The 20,981-nt window shown below is 46.1% G+C and overlaps 1 protein-coding gene across 2 annotated transcripts; it reads right to left on the bottom strand.

The window, feature by feature from the left end:
* Positions 1-2,538: 2,538 nt before the first annotated feature.
* Positions 2,539-20,549, bottom strand: MTHFSD (methenyltetrahydrofolate synthetase domain containing). Of its 2 annotated transcripts, none has more exons than XM_082270426.1 (8): positions 20,436-20,549; positions 19,448-19,551; positions 16,931-17,044; positions 16,378-16,491; positions 12,487-12,577; positions 10,002-10,114; positions 5,285-5,410; positions 2,539-3,080 (listed from the first exon to the last, which is right to left on the bottom strand). In XM_082270426.1, the coding sequence occupies exons 1-8, from the start codon at positions 20,461-20,463 to the stop codon at positions 2,613-2,615; spliced, it is 1,158 nt and encodes a 385-aa protein (XP_082126552.1). In that variant the 5' UTR covers positions 20,464-20,549; the 3' UTR covers positions 2,539-2,612. The 2 variants fall into 2 exon arrangements, with proteins under 2 accessions (XP_082126552.1, XP_082126551.1); XM_082270425.1 differs by lacking the exon at positions 16,931-17,044 and adding an exon at positions 17,075-17,188.
* Positions 20,550-20,981: the final 432 nt, after the last annotated feature.

Consider the following 20,981-nt stretch of genomic DNA (forward strand, 5'->3'; position numbering starts at 1 on the left):
CGCGCGCGCCGCCGAGGTTCGCTCCCGCTGTATTCAGACACAGAGGGAGTTGGGCCAGGGGAGGAGAGGCGGTGATCACCGCCGCTCTTCCCCGATCATCGGGGAATCGAGTGTGGAGATCCGCCGGCTTGTGTAAACAAAGCGGGCAGATCTCCTAAGTGACAGGCAGGGTCAGATTGCAGGGTTCAGCATAGCTCAACATGCGATCTGTCCTTGTGTCACACAGTCCCTTCCCCCCACACACGTCAGTAAGCACCAGGCTAACATTAACCCCTCCCTCTCCAATAAAATTAGCCCCTTCCCTGCCAGTGTCATTTTTACAGTAACAGTGCATATTTATAGCACTGATTACTGTAGTAATGTCACTGGTCCCCCCAAAAGTGTCAAAAAATGTCAGTCAAGGGTCCGATCTGTCCGCCGCAATGTCGCAGTCCCGCAAAAAAAAAAAAATCACAGATCGCCGCCATTACTAGTTAAAAAAAAACAATAAAAATGACAAAAATTTCCCATAGTTAGTAGATGCGATACATTTTGCGCAAACCAATCAAAATACGCTTTTTGCGATTTTTTTTACCAAACATATGTAGCATAAAACAAATTGGCCGAAAATGTTAAAAAATTTTGTTTTTTACATTTTTTTTGGGGAATTTCATATAAAAAAAATGTGAAAAATATTGTTATTTTTGCAAAATTTACGCTCTTTTTTTGTTTATAGCGCATGATGGGAAAAAAAAAAAAAAAATCGCACAGGTGATCAAATACCACCAAAAGAAAGCTCTGTTTGTGGGGAAAAAAAGGACGTGAAAGTCACGCCAAAAAAAAAAAAAAAAAAAAAAAAAAAAAAAAAAAAAAAAAAAAAAAAAAATCGCAAAAACCCCCTGGTCAGGAAGGGGGTAAAATCTTCCAGGGCTTAAGTGGTTAAGCATGATAGACAGCACAGTGCTTATGTCGTGTCATTTAGCCCTCTCTATGTTCTAAAAAAAAACCTGGAATAAAACGTTAAAAAAAAAAGTTCCCGTGTCCCCTGTCTTCTCAGGAGTCTGTAATCCCAAAAATAAACCTTGGATAAAGGCATTGTAAAATTATGTAATCGATTTTGTAAAAAGATTACGTGCAGTGTGTCTTCTTTTTTAACTTTGTTTAAAATACCTTATTTACAGCGCCGCTGGGCGCTCACGTGACCCTCCGGAGCTTTACTTTCCCTCTCCGAATACTGCAGAGGGAGGGGCTGAGATCCCCGCTGATGTCATCCCCGCTCCAAGCACTGCAGAGGGAGGGGCCAGTGATGTCAGCTGGGAGGAGAGGAGAAGATCTCTGGCGGGTAACCAGCACCCAGCGGCGCTGTAAAAAAGGTATTTTCCACAAAGTTACAAAAGGAGACACACTGCTCATTAAATTATCATTATACAAAACAGATTACGTGTTTTTACAAGGATTTTACTAGGGCTTATATCCGGGGTAGGGCTTATATTGCAACCATCCCTAAAAATCACGCTAGGTCTTATTTTCTGGTTAGGGCTTATTTTCAGGGAAACAGGGTATGTTCAGTTATGAATGGACACAGGAGTGATCAGTACCGATTGCTCACTGTGACAAATTCAGAAAAGGAAGTCAGTAAATTCCATATTTACCGGCCCCCCTGGTGACGTTGCTGGGGGACAAGGGGCGGGAATCAGATGTGGGCAGCTCCCTCCAGAAGCTGAAACCCAGCGGGAAGGAGAGATGGAGAAACCGGCTTTTGAAATCCAGCGGGAAGGAGAGATGGAGAAACCGGCTTTCAGCTGCTGGAGGGAGAGACACAGTGCACTGTTCTGTAATTGTCCCCTCGTCCTGCCACACTTATCCCCCTGCTGTCAAGACCTCCCCTGTGTTCCCAGGCCCCCTACAGGAGACCCAGTAATACCCCACTATCAGCAGCCCTGAGAATGCACATCTAAAGGGATGCCAGGAATACGTTTTTTTTCCCTAAATATCACAACCTCATATAGCAAAGAGCAAAAATAATAGAGGACAGAAAAAAACTAAAAGCTGTGAGTAAGAGAATGACCATGTGGATCAGGAGCAGAGGGGACTTGATGAAGATTTTTTAGACAGGAAATGAAGACAGGTTCAAAGATAAATTCTACAGCTTTATAGGGTTAAAAAAATAGAGTTTGCAGGGAATTGAGAGTAATCAGATTCAACACAGGAGAGGACTTGGGACAAGTCTAGGCAAAAAAAAAAAAAGTAAAGGCTGGAGTCCAGAGGGCAGTGGAAGTGTACTTCCTGAAGCATGGGCTGCCCTTTTGTTTTTCAGCAACGGGATAAAAGATTAAGCATTTTTATCCATCATACTTGTATATGCAGGAGTCTGCAGAGTGTGCTCCGGCATTACCAGCAGGCGTGTTACAGTATTGGGGGGGGGGGGGGTTTGAACTACAGCAATACCTGGATGAAAAAAGAAATAACGCAATTAGACTGCCGTCCATAACGGCATATGTTTAGTGTCCTACGCGTTTCATCTCCCCACACAGCGCACAGGAAGCAGGCCGAGCGTTCTGCTAGAGGTCAGTTTGCACCAACTTTAGCAATGCAATCTGTAGGCATCCAATGAGATGTACCGATTTCCTGGCTTACTTTCCCTGTTCCTCCCCTAGGCCAGCTCTGCTCCGCTGACCTCTAGCCATCTCCACCCGTACGGGGTGACCCCCAATGTTTAACCCCTCTAGCTTTTCCAGCACAAGTTGGGCATGGACTGGGTCGCTGTAGTTCAGAAAGGCTCGGCGCTGGGCTCCCTGCCAGGTGAGGTGGACGGGGAAGGCGTCCCGGCTCCTCAATATACTCTTCAGTTCACTGACCCGTGTAGTAGAAGGGATATCGCCGAGGTAGACGGCGCAGCTGTCTTTGTGGTCGGCGGGTGCTGGCTTTGGTCTCGCAGGTCGAGGGCGAGCCTCACCGTTGGTGTGTGGAGAAGAGGAGGTACAATCGGGGCTCTTCACCGAATCAGGCTCATCTTTCAGCGTCACGTCCTTCCCCAGACGCCGTTCTTTGTCCCGAAGTTTCTTCAGGATCGGAATTTTCTCCATCATCTCCTGGCTTATCTACACAAGAAAAAAAACGTTTTTTATTCCCATACCGCCATGATGGTCTAACAGTTGCCATGCCCATAATCATCCCTCATTGTCTAGCTGCCTAGAAGTCAGTTGTTACCCCAACATTTCATATTCCTGTCGTCCCTTCTGTACCATGTACTTCTCTTTGTATTGCTTCCTTTGTGTGAAATCCCTGGTGATCCTGCCAGTCCCTCTGCTTTCCACTTAAAAACTGACCACACTAAGCGGGTGAACACACACCGTGGTCAGTTCTCTAGCTATGCTGGGAGCTCTCCTGCTCTCCTCTAATTATCAGACTTATCCTGACACCCCCCCCCCCCAGCACCTGTACAGCCATTCACTGGGAAGACCAGTGTACTGCTTCTTCTCCCCCCCAGCTCTTATGCAGCTGAGAACAGAGGGAATGTGATCACTTTAACCACTTAAGCCCCAGCCCTATTTTTTGTTCACACGTTAAAACCAATATTTTTTCCTAGAAAACTACTTAGAACCCCCAAACATTATATATATTATTTTAGCAAAGACTCTGGAGAATAAAATGTCGGTCATTGCAATTTGTCACGCGGTATTTGCGCAGCGGTCTTTAAAGCGCCATTTTTTGGAAAAATTTTGAAAAATCACATTTCACTGCATTTAAAAAATACTAAAAAGTAAAGTTAGCCCATTTTTTTTGTATATTGTGAAAAATGATGTCACGCCGAGTAAATAGATACCCAACATGTTACGGTTTAAAATTGCGCCCCCCCCCCCCGTGGGATGGCGACAAACTATGGTCAATTGAGATCTCAATAGGCGACGCTTTAAATTTATTTAACAGTTACCAGTTTAGAGTTAGAGTGTAGTTCTTTTTTTAAAATTATTGCTCACGCTCTGTCGATCGCGGCGATACCTCACATGTGTGGTTTGAACAGCGATTTCATTTGTGGCTCGACTTACGTATACGTTTTTTTTTTGTGCGCGAGCTAACGGTGACGGGGGTGGCTAAATTTTTTTTTTCCCATTTATTTTATTTATTTTTTTAACTTTATTACAGTTTAAAAAAAAAAAAAAAAAATCCGATCAATTTTATTGCTGTCACAAGCAATGTAAACATCCCTTGTGACAGCAATATGCAGTGACAGGTACACTTTATGGAGAGATTGGGGGTCTAAAAGACCCTAGACCCCTCCACTACACTTCCCTGTATGCAAAACGCCAAAAACGGCATTTTTGCATACAGCCGATTTTCAAATTTGCCGCCTTTTGCAGCACAGTAACCCGGAAGTGACGTCATGGACGCCGCCTCCGGGTTACGTCAACGGAGACCCGATCGATGCCGTTTCCGGCATTCATCGGGACTCCATCCAGCCGGCGGACGTGCCGGCTGGGTGCTCGGGGCTCCCGGTGGGACGGGAGCCCAGAGCAAAGCCACGGAAGGCGGCGGGAGGGGGGGGGGGGGGGGGGACACCTCCCCTCCCGCCCCCCCGGGTACCGATCGAGCGGCTCCCGAGCCGCATCGGTCGGTACCGACGGAAAGCCAACAGTCTGCTTCAAACCACGGTACCGGGATGATGTCTCTAGCTAGAGGCATCATCCCGGTACACTACCGCAAAGTTTACCGACGTAGCCCTACATTAGTATGCGGTAAGTGGTTAAAAAAAAGAGGAAAAAGGGTATATTATAATTTTTTATTTATTTATTTTTTATCTATACACAAATGTTTGCCTTTCATTTCCATTTTAAACTGAATGGATTGTTTTACAAGGTGATCATTTACAATCTCTTGAACTCCAGCCAAAACGCATTTAATTTTAGATCAGGGAAGGTTTAAAGCCTCTGCCATGTTTTTATGCTGTGACCCCATAATTTAAATCCAAGAAATGAAAGGGGCGGACCAGGGACAGTCAGGCTGGGGAAGAAAGCGATAGATGATGCTGGATGTCCTCCAGACAGGAAATGAGGCGGGGCTCTGTGTGACTTTCTGCAGCTTCTGATGCACATTATGAGAAGCTCACAGTGTGCAATGAAATCAGAGGAAGCCATTTCAGTCCAGGAGAGGAGCCGCTACAACTGTGCAAGACTGAAGGGGAGTCAGGAGGTCGGACTTTATATCTTTTGCCTGAACTCAGTGGTCAGGTCTTATTTTTTTTTCACCTGACTACATGAATATTCGCTCAGATTCTGCCTCCTAGTTCAGAAACAAACAGACAGACCTTAGACCAAATGATCCCTGTGGGCTTGGGGCGCGCACAGTCCGTCTTTATGACCCTGGTGGGTGTCAGGATGTAATCTACGGTCAGGTCATGGTCACCCAGCAGCTCCTCCGGGATATCCAGCACCTTAGAAAGCAGAAGGAAAAGATAAGATGGTCCAAATAATGCTATAGCTTTACCCCAGGAACGCACATAGGATGTACTTTCCCATTCTATGAAACATCAAAAACACACAATCGTCCTATAAACACGTGTGCATCTCATTTCAGTTTAAACATCAAACCCAATTGGCTTTCTAATCCCCTTACTTCCAGGGATCCTCAAACTACGGCCCTCCAGCTGCTGCGAACTACACATCCCATGAGGCATTGTAAAACTCTGACATTCACAGACCTGACCAGGCATGATGGGAATTGTAGTTCCTGAACTTTTGGAGAGCCATAGTTTGAAGACCCCTGGACTTTAACCTCTCTGCATCCAAAATATTAATCTTGTCCTTTATGGATAATGTAAAACTTATCATGGAGTATGCAACATCTGTCCACTCTGTGCTCTCTCTGATTTATTTATTTGCAATTGCTTGAGTCTCATGAGACGCTGTTTAACCACTTCAATACCGGCCACCTTTACCCCCCCTTCCAGACCAGGCCAATTTTCAGCTTTCACTGCTGTCACAAGGACAATGGCACGGTCATGCAGCACTGCACCCATATGAAAGTTTTATCCTTTTGTTCACACAACTAGAGCTTTCTTTGGTGGTATTTAACCACTTTACCACCGGAGGATTTTGCGGTCTTACGTCCAGGCCACTTTTGGCGATTCGGCACTGTGCGACTTTAACCGACAATTGCGCGGTCGTGCAACGCCGTACCCAAACGAAATTTACGTCCTTTTTTCCCCACAAACAGAGCTTTCTTTTGGTGGTATTTGATCACCTGTGTGATTTTTACTTTTTGCGCTATAAACAAAAAAGAGCGACAATTTTGAAAAAATAACAATATTTTTCAATTTTTTTTTTTTTATATGAAATTCCCCCTCAAAAAATGTAAAAAAATCAAAATTTATAATTTTTGGCCAATTTGTTTTCTGCTACATATTTTTGGTAAAAAAAAAAAAAAAATAAATCGTAATAAGCGTATTTTGATTGGTTTGCGCAAAAGTTATTGCGTTTACTAAGGGAAAGATTTGTCTTTTTTTTTTTTTTAATGAGTAATGGCGGCGATCTGCGATTTTTTTTGGCGGGACTGCGACATTGCGGCGGACAGATCGGACCCTTGACTGACATTTTTGGGGGTACCAGTGACATTACTACAGTAATCAGTGCTATATATATGCACTGTTACTGTAAAAATGACACTGGCAGGGAAGGGGTTAATTTTTTTTGGAGAGGGAGGGGTTAATGTATGCCTGGTGCTTACTGACATGTGTGGGGTGGAGGTGACTGAGTGACACAGGGACAGATCGCAGGTTCAGCTATGCTGAACCCTGCAATCTGACCCTGTCTGTCACTTAGGAGATCCGCCCGCTTTTTTTACACAAGCAGGCGGATCTCCACACTCGATTCCCCGATGATTGGGGAAGAGCGGCAGTGATCACCGCCACTCCTCCCCTGGCCCGACTCCCGCTGTGACTGAAAACAGCGGGAGCGAGCCTCCGGCGGCGCGCGCGTGCCGCCCACAAGGGGAGGAGTCCAGCGACGTAGGTCTACGTCGCTGGACGATAACGAGCCACTTTGCCACAGTAGCAGCAATGTGAGCGGTCGTTATGTGGTTAATCACCATTGGGTTTTTTTTTCAATTTTTTGCTAAATAAACTAAAAAAGACTGAAAATTTTGGGGGGGAAAAAAAAAACAAAAAAAAAAAAAAACGCAATTTTCTTTGTCTGTTATAAATTATTGGAAATAATTGTTTTTCATAAATTTAGGCCAAAATCTGTTCTGCTACATTCCCTTGGTGAAAATAATCCAAATCCGTGTATAATATTTAGTCTGTAGGAGTCCACAAACTAATATATATATATATTATAGGTATATCGTATATAGGGGTATATCGGAAAAATGTATCATCAATCTTGATGTACTGACGGCCTCTCAACCTCATTTCTTGAGGCTCTAAAATATCAGGGCAGTAAAAATATCCCAAATGACCCCTTTTTGGAAAGTAGACAGTCCAAGGTATTTAGTAAGAGGCATGGCGAGTTTTTGAAGCTTTAAATTTTTTTGTCATAATTTTTGAGAAAAAAAAAAAAACCCTAATCACAATTTTATTTTTAACACAGTCACCAGTGCAGTACAGTCATCATATAACAAAGTGATCAGCGACACTGACTGGTGACAGTACAAAAAAAAATAAAATAAAAAACATGACTTATTTTTTTTATATTTCTTATTTTCTTTACAATTTTTTTTTTTTAAACGCACTGAGACCAGAGCAACAGAACATTACCATATTAACACTGTACTATTCTGGGGAAGTGATCAGGATTTTTCTTTTTTGTGAATGAAACTGGATTCAGTTTGTGATTAGCTGTATTTGAGCAAATCTAATCATATGGTACAGATGGGCTGTGATTGGCCCTGTACCATGTGATCACATTGACCAATCACAGCTAGCCACACGATTATACACATTGGATGGCATGAAAGGAAGCCATCTATGGTTTACAACTGTCATGTGACCTGCTGCGATTGGTCACAGCGGTCACATGGTACCGGAAGCCAGCCTGTACAGTCGATGACAGATTGCGCCGCTCACGACCCCACGAGCGGCGCCTTCTGAGAGCATGTCATATGACGTCCACTCAGAAGAAGGAGGAAAGTCCCGCCAGGCCATTAATCTGCTATAGGCCAGACCGGAAGGTGTTAATTGCTTACCTATTTTTTTTTTTTTTTTGGGGGGGGGGGGGGGGGGTTGTACATTCTTTTTTTTTTTGTGCATCCTTTTGAGTAAACTCAAACATAGCTTTAAAGCGGTAGTATCCTGCTTTTTGACACTTTTACCTACAGGTAAGCCTATAATAAGGCTTACCTGTAGGTACAAATAATATCTCCTAAACCGGCATGGTTTAGGAGATATATACAGTACATGCAGCCGCTCTCGCTAGCGGCGCATGCGCTCTGAAGGTCCGGAGGGACCTTCAATTAATTTGCCGGAGGCTTGCCGGAAAATCACTCCCGCGTGCATGCGCAGGAGTGACGTCATCGCGGCTCCGGCCAATCATCGCGCCGGAGCCGTCTCTTCCGGCCAATCACCGCGCCGGAGCCGCCGAACCCGGAAGAGACGGCGAGGGATCATGGCAGCGCCCGCAGCGATGTCCGGGGGTCCGCGTCGGGGCTTCGTTCTAAGGTAAGTTACACATAATGGGCTAGTATGCGATGCATACTAGCCCATTATGCCTTTGTCTTGCAGGGTTTTTTTTTTTTTTCTAGGGTTTACAACCGCTTTAAAAAACAAAACCATCAAACCAAAAAGGTCATATATTGCAGCTTACCTGTCCCTAAACATTGTGTCTGCTGGGACACTAATAGGGGGGTATAGGTCAGGCTAGTTAGGGGGGGGCACCAAATAAGGAAAACTCCTAGCTCACCATCATCCTAACCCTAGGTACCCCCACCTCTCCATCCCTGCCTACAACTTTGGGAATCCCCCACACCTGTAGATGGGGATGTGGTCCAGAGGAACTCACTTCATGAATCCTTCAGAGGATCAGCGGTGAGCTGTGCAGAGGGCACCACAACAACAGCTACAGAAAGAACCAGAGGGGCCAGTGGGTGAAGCTTCATTCAAACACCTAGCGCTGGGAAGAGCTCAAATATGTGCAGTGAGGGTCACAGTGTCAGGGGGTGCAGAGTGAGGTGTATTGGAGCTTGCATGAGTGCAGAGTAATATGGAATGGAGGATGCAGAAGGTGCAGAGTGTGGAGCAATGGGGGATGCAGAACAAGAAGTAACGGGGGTGAAGAATATGGGGTAATGTGAGATGCAAGGAAATGCAGATGTGGGGTAATGGGTGATTCAGGGTGTGCATAGTGTGGAGTAAAGGGAGACCCAGGAGGTGCAGAGGTAGTCTGTTTGGGGGGGGGGGGGGTAGCAATGAGGGTAGAGCTTGAGGAGTGGGAGGTGTAGGTGGTATAGGGTACTAGTAGCTGGGGATGCAGTTCATGCAAAGTGCTGGGGTAGTGGGCGATACAGGTTAGTGGGCCGTGCCAAGGGTACAAAACATGGGGTAGTGGGCAGGGCTGCCAACTGCGGTGTACTAGAGGGAGCACTGTCAAGTAAGCTGTAGAGGGCCCCAAGATTTCTAATAGTATGCCTTAGGCGTCTGCATTCGTTTTCTTTTTTCAGCCTTCCCCCTGTTTATTTCCAGCTGGTGATCCTGCCAGTGACACTTCCCTGTCCTAAAGCGACAACCCTCCCTGTATTATATCTATTGAGAGAGTCAGTTGTCAGTGAGGCTGGACTTTAAACACGTCTTCCTTTATATTGGGGGGGGTGACTAGTAGTTTACAGAAGGTGGATGACAGGAAGTGTTTCTGCTCACGGGAACTGTGACAAGGGCACATTATTTCTGGCAGGATCAACAAGCTTTTTCTATACTTGCTGAAATAGTTCAACATCTAAGGACTGGTACTCTGCAATATATTACATTTTGTCCTTGGGTTGAGTACAGCTTTAAAACACATTTCCCAAAGATGAGTTCCCTTAAATGTCCCCCTCACCTGACAGTCATGAACAACAGTGACTACTACGGTTTGTTCCGTCACTGCCCCCATGGCTACCATCATGGCGTATTCCATGTCCGCAAACCCTTCTCCTTTCCCGATCCGCCACCCTGAAGGGAAGAGAGAAAGTTACCGGGTGGGGTGGACTAGACAGTTTACTGGAATTAAAGTAGAAATGCCAAGTAAAAGATTTTTCAGACGATTTTAGACACCCCCCCCCCCCCCCCACCCATACATAAAAACAAAGGAGAGAAAAAAAAAAAAAAAAAACACACCCTTTCCTCCCCGGTAAAAACACCATTGCCTTTGTTCTGCTGAAAACTCCACCTTGCAGGAGTGCAGAGTAATGGGGCGGATGCAGGGAGTGCAGAGTAATGGGGCGGATGCAGGGAGTGCAGAGTAATGGGGGATAATAGGGGACGTGGGGGTGTGGAGTAATGGGGGGATGTAGGGGGTGCAAAGTGTGGATTAATGGGGGATGTAAAGGGTGCAGAGTGTGGAATAATGGGGAGATGTAGGGGGTGCAGAGTGTGGAAAAATGGGGGATGTAAAGGGTGCAGAGTGTGGAGTAATGGGGGGGGGATGTAGGGGGTGCAGAGTGTGGAGTAATGGGGGATGTAGAGGGTGGAGTAATGGGGGGATGTAGGGGGTGCAGAGCATGGAGTAATGGGGGGATGTAGAGGGTGCAGAGTGTGGAGTAATGGGGGATGTAGAGGGTGCAGAGTGTGGAGTAATGGGGGGGGGATGTAGAGGGTGCAGAGTGTGGAGTAATAGGTGGATGTAGGGGGTGCAGAGTGTAGAGTGATGGGGTATGTAGGGGGTGCAGAGTGTGGAGTAATGGGGGGATGTAGAGGGTGCAGAGTGTGGAGTAATGGGGGGATGTAGGGGGTGCAGAGTGTGGAGTAATGGGGGGATGTAGAGGGTGCAGAGTGCGGAGTAATGGGTGGATGTAGGGGGTGCAGAGTGTGGAGTAATGGGGGGGATGTAGAGGGTGCAGAGTGTGGAGTAATGGGGGGATGTAGGGGTGCAGAGTGTGGAGTAATGGGGGGATGTAGGGGTGCAGAGTGTGGAGTAATGGGGGGGATGTAGGGGTGCAGAGTGTGGAGTAATGGGGGGGATGTAGAGAGTGCAGAGTGTGGAGTAATGGGGGGATGTAGAGGGTGCAGAGTGTGGAGTAATGGGGGGATGTAGAGGGTGCAGAGTAATGGGGGGATGTGGGGGTGCAGAGTGTGGAGTAATGGGTGCAGAGTGTGGAGTAAGGGGGGATGTAGAGGGAGCAGAGCGTGGAGTAATGGGGGGATGTAGGGGGTGCAGAGCGTGGAGTAATGGGGGGATGTAGAGGGTGCAGAGTGTGGAGTAATGGGGGGGATGTATAGGGTGCAGAGTGTGGAGTAATGGGGGGCGTAGGGGATGCAGAGTGTGGAGTAATGGGGGGATGTAGGGGGTGCAGAGTGTGGAGTAATGGGGGATGTAGGGGATGCAGAGTGTGGAGTAATGGGGGATGTAGGGGATGCAGAGTGTGGAGTAATGGGGGGCTGTAGAGGGTGCAGAGTGTGGAGTAATGGGGGGATGTATAGGGTGCAGAGTGTGGAGTAATGGGGGGCTGTAGAGGGTGCAGAGTGTGGAGTAATGGGGGATGCAGAGTGTGGAGTAATGGGGGGCTGTGGAGGGTGCAGAGTGTGGAGTAATGGGGGGGATGTATAGGGTGCAGAGTGTGGAGTAATGGGGGGCGTAGGGGATGCAGAGTGTGGAGTAATGGGGGGATGTAGGGGGTGCAGAGTAATGGGGGGGATGTAGGGGGTGCAGAGTGTGGAGTAATGGGGGATGTAGGGGATGCAGAGTGTGGAGTAATGGGGGGCTGTAGAGGGTGCAGAGTGTGGAGTAATGGGGGGGATGTATAGGGTGCAGAGTGTGGAGTAATGGGGGGCTGTAGAGGGTGCAGAGTGTGGAGTAATGGGGGATGCAGAGTGTGGAGTAATGGGGGGCTGTGGAGGGTGCAGAGTGTGGAGTAATGGGGGGCTGTAGAGGGTGCAGAGTGTGGAGTAATGGGGGGTGTAGAGGGTGCAGAGTGTGGAGTAATGGGGGGGTGTAGAGGGTGCAGAGTGTGGAGTAATGGGGGATGCAGAGTGTGGAGTGGGGGGGGGGGGTGTAGGGGGTGTATGCCAGGCGTAGGGAAAACACGCTGAAATCGCTCAGGTAAACTTAGTGGGTGGGAAAAAAAAAAAAGATAAAATATAGCAATGTAGTGTTGTGCAGCCTGAACTTTTCCTGGTTTGTTGTTGCAGGGAGAATGCAGACCCAACAAGCTGGTGAATACATGGAAGTCGTACTGAGTGGCACGGCTTGGGAGAGGCATTGCAGTCATGTCGGCTCTCACTGGTGATGGAGGTCAGGATTTCTGTGTTACTTTCCATCTTAATACCTACACAGGACCACCTCTCTGGTTATAGGATACATCAGGGAGGATGAGCTGGGAGATTACCTTTTTCCGACACCGCCACAGAACCCACCACTACCAGATCCACCTGCACTGCGGCATCCAACCCCAGGGGGACGCTGTAATCCCGCACGCCCTGCAAATAAGAAAATAAATACATAACACAGGAGGATTAAAGAAGAGACTTTGCCTATTATTTTCCTATTATTTTGCAGAATCTACAAATCTTTCTGTGCTGGAAACAAAATACATTACAAGGGTACAGAAACTTCTAGAATGTATCACACTATGACATCAGACAGAGAACCAGTTAAAGCGAATGTAAAGGAAATTTTTGTGTTGATAAAAAAACAACAAACATCTCTATACTTACCTGCTCTGTGGAGTGGAATTGCATTGAGCGAACCTCTTCTTTGGTGCCCCGCCGGCGCTCCTGGCTCCTCCTCTTTCTCCCGTGCCCCCATGGGAAGCTGCTTTTCATTGGGGCACTCCTGTGTGCTCGCTCACCAGCCCCGATGCTGCGTTCATTGACAGACAGCGGGCCTTGGCCCCACACCCCTCGTCACTTGCTTTGATTGACAGCACTGGGAGCCAATGGCTCCCGATGCCCCAGCAAAGCCAGTGAATTCATAAAGTGAGAGGAGAGAAGAGCTGCAGACGTGCACAGCGCTGGATTGAATGAAGGCTCAGGTAAGTCTAAGGGGGGGGTGAGGGGCAACATTCGATGCCTAAACATTTTTTAGCTGAATGCATTCAGGTAAAAAACGTTTAGGCTTTACAACCACTTTAAGCCTTATGGAGTGGAGAAATTCTTACATTTCTGCTATGGGCCGAGTTATTCACCATTAGAGAAATACAAAATAACATTGTATCTCTCTATCTACCCAAGTAAAGTTATTACTCGTGTATCTACTCTGTTTTTTTCATTAGGTAAGAGATCTATCTACATCATGTGATATAACTAAAGTAATATTTTATTAAAAAAAAAAAAAAAAAAAAAAATATTATATATATATATATATATTTATTATATAATTTTTTTTTATATTATATATATATAATTTTTTTTTTTTTTTTAATTAAATATTACTTTAGTCATATCACATGATGTAGATAGATCTCTTACCTAATGAATAAAACAGAGTAGATACACGAGTAATAACTTCTTGGGTAGATAGAGAGATACAATGTTATTTTGTATTTCTCTATTGGTGAATAACTCAGCCCTATATATATATATATATATATATATATATATATATATATATATATATATATATATATATATATATATATATATATATATATATATATATATATATATATATATATATATATATATATATATATATATATATATATATATATATATATATATATATATATATATATATATATATATATATATATATATATATATATATATATAAAATTAGTAAACCCCTGCTCAATCTCGGTTCAGTTTTTGCGGTCCCGGTATATTGCGTCTTTTTCTGTAATGTTATTTTACTAATTAAAATCATTGAAAATGAAATATTTTTGTGTTTTCCATAGCTCTTGCTATGTCTCTCAGTATCTTTTATGTGTTTAAATGAGTTTCTATTGTTTTAAAAGTGTGTTTAAAGACCTTAAAATGCTTTTATAAGTACAGTGACCGTTAAAAAAAACATGCCTACAGTGTATTTTAATAGGGTTTATCTATTTCACGGATTTTCACTTTTCGCCGGTGGGTCCTATGTGTTTCGGTTTAACCCCTTAGTTTACACTTCGCCTATTTTCCTGATTTTTTTTTTTTTTTTTATTTGTGTTTTTCTAACCATTAATATTTTAAGTAGAACTGAAAGGAATTTATTTTGGTATAACCACACGACATTTAGGTTACCTCTAGCGATTGCCTGCAAGGTGTCTGATAAATAGAAGGAGGGAGGGGAGGTTGGATGAATGACAGTATCCCTCCACTGTCCTATGGCCAGAACTGTATCAGCACTGAAAGAAGAGCGCTGTATGTGATGTCCAGGATGAATAAAGAACTGCATAGTAATCAGCAGTGCTGTGGGCACAAAATACAAATCATTACAGAGAACTTATATGACTTGTGGCTACAGCAAAATACATTTTCCGGGAGTTAAAAAAAAAAATAAATAAAAAAAAAAACACCACGCACAACAGGAAATAATTATTTAATGGGAGAATTCCAGCAATGTACAGGTATGTCATTGGGCTGCAAGTGGTTAAATAGTACCTTAGTCATAGTTACATAGTAGGTGAAGTTGAATAAAGACAATAGTCCATCCAGTTCAACCTGTGTAGGGGTGTGTGGCCGTAATCATCTCTCATACCCCTGAATGTTCTGATCCTTGAGATGTAAGTCTAAGAGTCTTTTGAAAGCCACCATACTTCCCGCAGAAACCACCTCTTGTGGTAGAGAATTCCACAATCTTGTAGCCCTAACAGTAAAGAACCCCCCACGTTGCCTGAGGTTAAAACACTTCTCCTCTAATCGCATTGTATGCCCTCGAGTCCTCATGCTATCCCTTCGACGGAATAGCTGTTTTTCTATGCCGAGACCACCATAGAGATATTTATAAATTGCTATCATGTCCCCTCTCAGGCGTCTCTTCTCCAGGGGGAATAAATCAAGCGATTGCATACGCTCTTCATAATTAAGGTCCTCCAGTCCCCTAATTAGTTTAGTTGCCCTTCTCTGGACTCTCTCCAGCTCCAACACATCCCTTCTGAGGATTGGTGACCAGAACTGGACAGAATACTCCAGATGTGGTCGGACCAGAGTTTTATAAAGGGGAAGGATTATATATCTCTGGAATACATCCCTTTCTTTATGCATGCTAATATTCTGCTGGCTTTGGCAGCTGCCGCTTGACATTGCATGCTATTGCCTAGTCTATCCTCTACCAAGACTCCCAGATCTTTCTCCATTTTTGATTCACCCAAAGGTTCCCCCCCCCCCCCCCCCCCCCAAGTGTATTGGGCTTTTATGTTTTTAGTCCAAGTGCAAAACCTTACACTTCTCCACATTAGTCCAGAGGCGCAACTAGAACCTTCAGGGCCCCGGTGCAAGAAACCATGAAGGGCCCCCTGGCCGGGGCCCTTCCCTTCAAGCCTGGGGCTCTTCCCCTGGGTGTGACCAGGGGAGCACACAGGGGCCCAGAGACAGCAGAAAACAAGTGAACTGGATAGGAGGAGTGGCGGGGGCAGCATACAGAGGAACCAATCTCCTCCATTTTCCTCCTGCAGCTACAGGAGGAAAAAGGAGGACAGTGATTTCTGTACATGCTGCCCCCGCCGCCCCTCCTATCCAGGGGTACAGGGGAGCCGCACAGGCCCCCTGGAGCATGGGGCCCGGTTGCAATTGCAACCCCTGCAGTTACACCTCTGCCTTAGTCCAGAATGAGGGTCAAAATGAAAAGAAAAAAAAAAACCCTTTGATCCAACTTGTTTTATTCTTTCCTTTTGGGCCCTTAATATGGACTACGGTACTATTTTTGGGGGACGTGGGATATAATATAAGTAAAACTTATAAACTTCCAACAACTTTTGCGCTCTGATGTTTGGTTTGTTTACGAAAAATTTTAAATGCCTTGTTGGGTGGGTGTCAATCTGGAGGAGTGGGCGTTCCTAGGCAGGCTGTATTTAGATAGGCAACATCCACATGTGATGCTGAGCCTCCATGACTGAAAGAACTGAAATCCAATGAATGAAAGGGGTGGGCCAGGCACAGTCAGACTGAAGAAGAAAGATGGATGATGCTGGATGTCTTTCACCCAGGAAGTGAGATGGGCTCATGGTGCAGCTTCTAATGCAGTTTGTGAGAAGCTCACAGTGTGCAATAAAATCAGAGTAAGGCATTTCAGTCCAGGAGAGGAGCCGGTACAACTGTGCAAGACTGGAGGTCAGATTTAAGAGGAGATGTCCTACCTGTGAAGTAGAGCAGATCCTCAGAACCTCTTTGGTGGCCCCTGGGGGAGGGGTGATCTTGTTGAAAAGGCCAGAGCGGAGGCGAGGTGTGGGGACCAACAAGGTCTTATGAGCCTGTAAAGAATAAAAAACAGACAGGTATTATTTCAAAGTGTATGATGGGACTTGTAGTCCTAAAGGCCAGTGAATTACATGCCCAAAGTTATGCAATGAAAAGTTACTTCAGCTTATTTGTCAACTCTTTCGGGTTTATTTATAAAAACAATTTGCTGTGCAGATTTTCTATTTGCTGCGCAGATTTTCTATTTGCTGCGCAGATTTTCTATTTGCTGATTAGCAGCTCCATCTAGTGGCCATAATGCGGTAATTTTCCTGAAATACTGCATTATGGCCACTAGATGGCGCTGATGATCATAAGGAATAACCAAAGATCTTCTACTTATTAGCTGAGATAGTGTCATATTTCATGCACAAATTAGGAATCAGATTTAGTTCAAGAAATGGGAGTCTGACATCCAATTAGGGATCCGGTATGGATTTCGGCTCACCATACCTGCAAAGCCGCCAGTCGCACACCTTCCAGAGGCTTGTCAGGGTCCACCTTAACCTCCCGTGTTGTTTGAAAGACCTCCAGGGAGGCGATGTTCTGTCCTGCCTGGCGAGAATTCTAGACAGAGAGATAAAGTCTGTTACTTACTTCCAACGTGAGGAAGCGTGCGTTCTTTTGCGGCGTGTCGGGATTTATCTTAATGTTTCTCGCCCCCTGGAACTCCTGCAAGACCCTCAACCTCTCACAGGCTTGTGCGGCCCCCTGGACACCAACAGGAGATATATAAATAAAAAACCCATATTAAGAATATTATATAAAGTAATTAAAGAGAATGTGAACTCCAACAATTAACTTCTTGGACTGGCTCCTTTTGGGTCAGTTACATAGTTAGTCAGGTAGAAAAAAGTCCATCTGGCTCAACCAATAAAAAAACAAAAAACAGTAAGGAAAACCCAACTATACAATCCCATATACACAATCCTATGTGACTGTCAAGTCCTTTGGACTCAGCTGATCACAGATCGGGGTAAAGGGTCAATCACAGCGGCCCTTTACCACGTGATCAGCTGTGTCCAATGACAGCCAATCACGGATGTAAACACGGTTTACCGGTTATCGACTTTTCTTTCCTCATGTTGACAGCGTAAGGAGGAGAGAAGAGAGCCGATAACCGGCTTGTGTTAAAGGGACATCAGCACTAATAATCAAGGCACTGATTATCACTGCAGTCCCAACATCGGTGCAGCCTACCAATGTGGCCCATCGGTGCAGGAAAAAAATACCCATTTGCAAAATTTTAAAACAAACTGACATTTTTTTCGCAAATTTTCACTTTTTTTATTTTGTTTAGCAAAATAAAAAAATAAAAAACAGAGGTGATTAAATATCACCAAAAGAAATCTCTATTTGTGTGAAAACCAAAAAATGATAAAAATTTAATTTGGGTAGAGTGTTGCATGGCCGAGCAATTGTCAAAGTGTGAGAGTGCTGAAAGCTGAAAATTGGCCTGGGCAGGAAGAGGGGGGAAAGTGCCCTGATAAAGCTGAAGAATTAATCGCTAAAAAAATTGTGATCTCAATTAATTCCCCCCCCCACCCCCCCTTCACCATCTTAAAATGGCATGTCCTCGATTCTTACAGAGCCGTTCTCTGCTCACTCAAGAAAAAAAAAGAAAAAGCCTCTGGCAAATGTTTATCAACATTGTTAAAGCTGCTAGATAACTATAAACACAATGTTTTACAATGTATCATTTTTAGATCAGATCAAAAGAATGGTCTTCCGTCTGTAAGGCTACGTTCACATGTGGGCGTAGCAGACAACGGGCAGAAGCACCGAGATTCTGCCCGCGATCCAGAATCATTGCAAATCACGGGACCCCTGCGCAATGCCCGTGATTTGCAATGGCACCACAAACATTGTGCGATGTTGCCGCGATTTCCGCCTGCCGAATCGCGGTAACATCGCGCAAACAGAATTGCCGGATGCATGACGCACAAAAGAAGCTCCTGTACCTATTTGGGCTTCCTGCTTCCCGCGATTCTGTTTGTGCGATGTTACTGAGATTCGGCAGGCGGAAATCGCGGCAACATCACACAGTGTTTGGGGTGCCATTGCAAATCAACGGCAACGCACAGGCGTCCCGCGATGTGCAATGATTACGGATCGATTCTGCCCGTGATCCGCTACGCCCACATGTGAAGGTAGCCTGAGGGAGGGCAGTTTAACCTCTCAAAAGACTACGACTTTCTCTGACACATGTTGTTTACAAGTTAAATCAGTATTTTTTTGCTAGAAAATAACTTAGAACCTCCCAAACATATATATATATATATATATATATATTTATTTATTATTTTTTCTTTACAAAGACCCTAGAGAATAAAATGTCAATCTTTGCAATCTTTTATGTCACACTGCATTTGCGCAGAAGTCTTTCAAACACAGTTTTTGGGAAAAAAATACACTTTAATTTTTAAAAAGCAGTAAGGGTCCTTTCACACGGGTGCTCCGTATGTCCGCAAATCATCCCATCCGTTTGCGGACATAATGTAAGTCTATGGCATTGCGGATGTCAGCGGAATACCATCCGCTGACATCCGATTTTCCTCCTTTCAGTTCTGTTCCATTTTTTGGAACGGAACAGAACCCCATTTTTCCTCCGTGTAAAAATCGGAAAGGAAGGAAAATCGGATGTCAGCGGTGTCATCCGCAATGCCATAGACTTACATTATGTCCGTATATCATCCGCAAACGGATGGGATGATATGCGGGCACACGGAGCGGATGACAGAAAAAAAAAAAGTCCTGCAGCGGACTTAAGCAGCGGAGCGGCCGTGTGAAAGGACCCAATAGTTTGCCCAATTTTTTTGTGTGATGTAAAAGATGATGTTACACCGAGAATCGTGATATTTACGCTAAGCGAAAAAATGGTGATTCTCATGTTATCCAGAATCGTGCAGCTCTATGCCCGGTATTGAAGTGGTTAAGGGAGGTTGGGGACGGTATCGGGGGAGGGGTTACCTTGAAGTTGGGGATGCGATGGTGGACAGGTCGGGGAAAATCGGCCAGATTATTCTTCTCTATATAATCCCAAACCTTCTGCCGTATGTCCCACTTACTGCAACCTGAGAGAGGGAGGAAAGATAGAGATCAATGGTATGATATGATGGAGACACGGGGTGGGAGGTGTCAATGCTGGGGGGATGGAAGACGGGATCAGTGACAGTGATGGTGGGGGGAATCAGGGGCAGCGCTGGAGGCTGTGGCGGTGCTGATGAGGGCAGTGGGTCATATGGCAGTGCTGGGGGGAGTATGGGAGTATGATGGAGCCAGTGCTGCAGCGGGGTGGGGGAGATGAGATCAGTGGCAGTGCTGCGGGGGAGATCAATGGCAGTGCTGGCTTGGGGGGGGCGATGGGATCAGTGGCAGTGCTGGGGGGGGGGGATTGTGGGGGGAGATGGGATCAGTGGCAGTGCTGGGGGGGGGGATTGTGGGGGGAGATGGGATCAGTGGCAGTGCTGGGGGGGGGGATTGTGGGGGGAGATGGGATCAGTGGCAGTGTTGGGGGGGGGGGGATTGCGGGGGGAGATGGGATCAGTGGCAGTGCTGGGGGGGGGGGGATTGCGGGGGGAGATGGGATCAGTGGCAGTGCTGGGGGGGGGGGATTGTGGGGGGAGATGGGATCAGTGGCAGTGTTGGGGGGGGGGGGATTGTGGGGGAGATGGGATCAGTGGCAGTTCTGGGGGGGGGGGATTGTGGGGGGAGATGGGATCAGTGGCAGTGCTGGGGGGGGGGGATTGTGGGGGGAGATGGGATCAGTGGCAGTGTTGGGGGGGGGGGATTGTGGGGGAGATGGGATCAGTGGCAGTTCTGGGGGGGGGGATTGTGGGGGGAGATGGGATCAGTGGCAGTGCTGGGGGGGGGAAGGGAGAAATCAGTGGCAGTTCTAGATTGGGGGTGAATGGGTCACTGGCAGTGCTGGGGTTGGGGGGGGGGAGGGGGTGATCACCTGCTGTCAGTGTCGGTCCCTCCTCCATGCTCGGTGACTCTCCGGCTCCCTCCACGTGTCTCCACTGACACCTACCGATCCTGAGATGGGACAAACCTCTTCGCAGAGGGCAGACTTCCTCCAGCTCCTCCCCCTTCACTCTAGCGAATCATCTGACTTTCCCAGCTTCCTACCTACTCTCCAGATGTCTCCTCCATCTTTGTTGTGGGCAAACTTCTTCCCAATAGTCAGAGGCTGGGTGGGCGGTCCGCTGTGCGGTTACTATGACAGTAAACAGAATCTACAATCAATATACAATCTCCAATCACCTCCTTACTCCACCCCACAGCTCAGTGTGTGCAGGGTGGGGACACGCCCCCAGTTACAATTAGCCACTTAGGATTGATCACAGCTACAATCCCCGCTCCCATCCCTCCACAGTGACCCCTCCACAGTGACCCCTCCACAGTGACCCCTCCATAGTGACCCCTCCATAGTGACCCCTCCACAGTGACCCCTCCATAGTGACCCCTCCATAGTGACCCCTCCATAGTGACCCCTCCACAG

Source organism: Pelophylax lessonae (assembly GCF_965119305.1).
Source record: "Pelophylax lessonae genome assembly, chromosome: 10".
NCBI classification, from domain to species: Eukaryota; Metazoa; Chordata; class Amphibia; order Anura; family Ranidae; genus Pelophylax; species Pelophylax lessonae.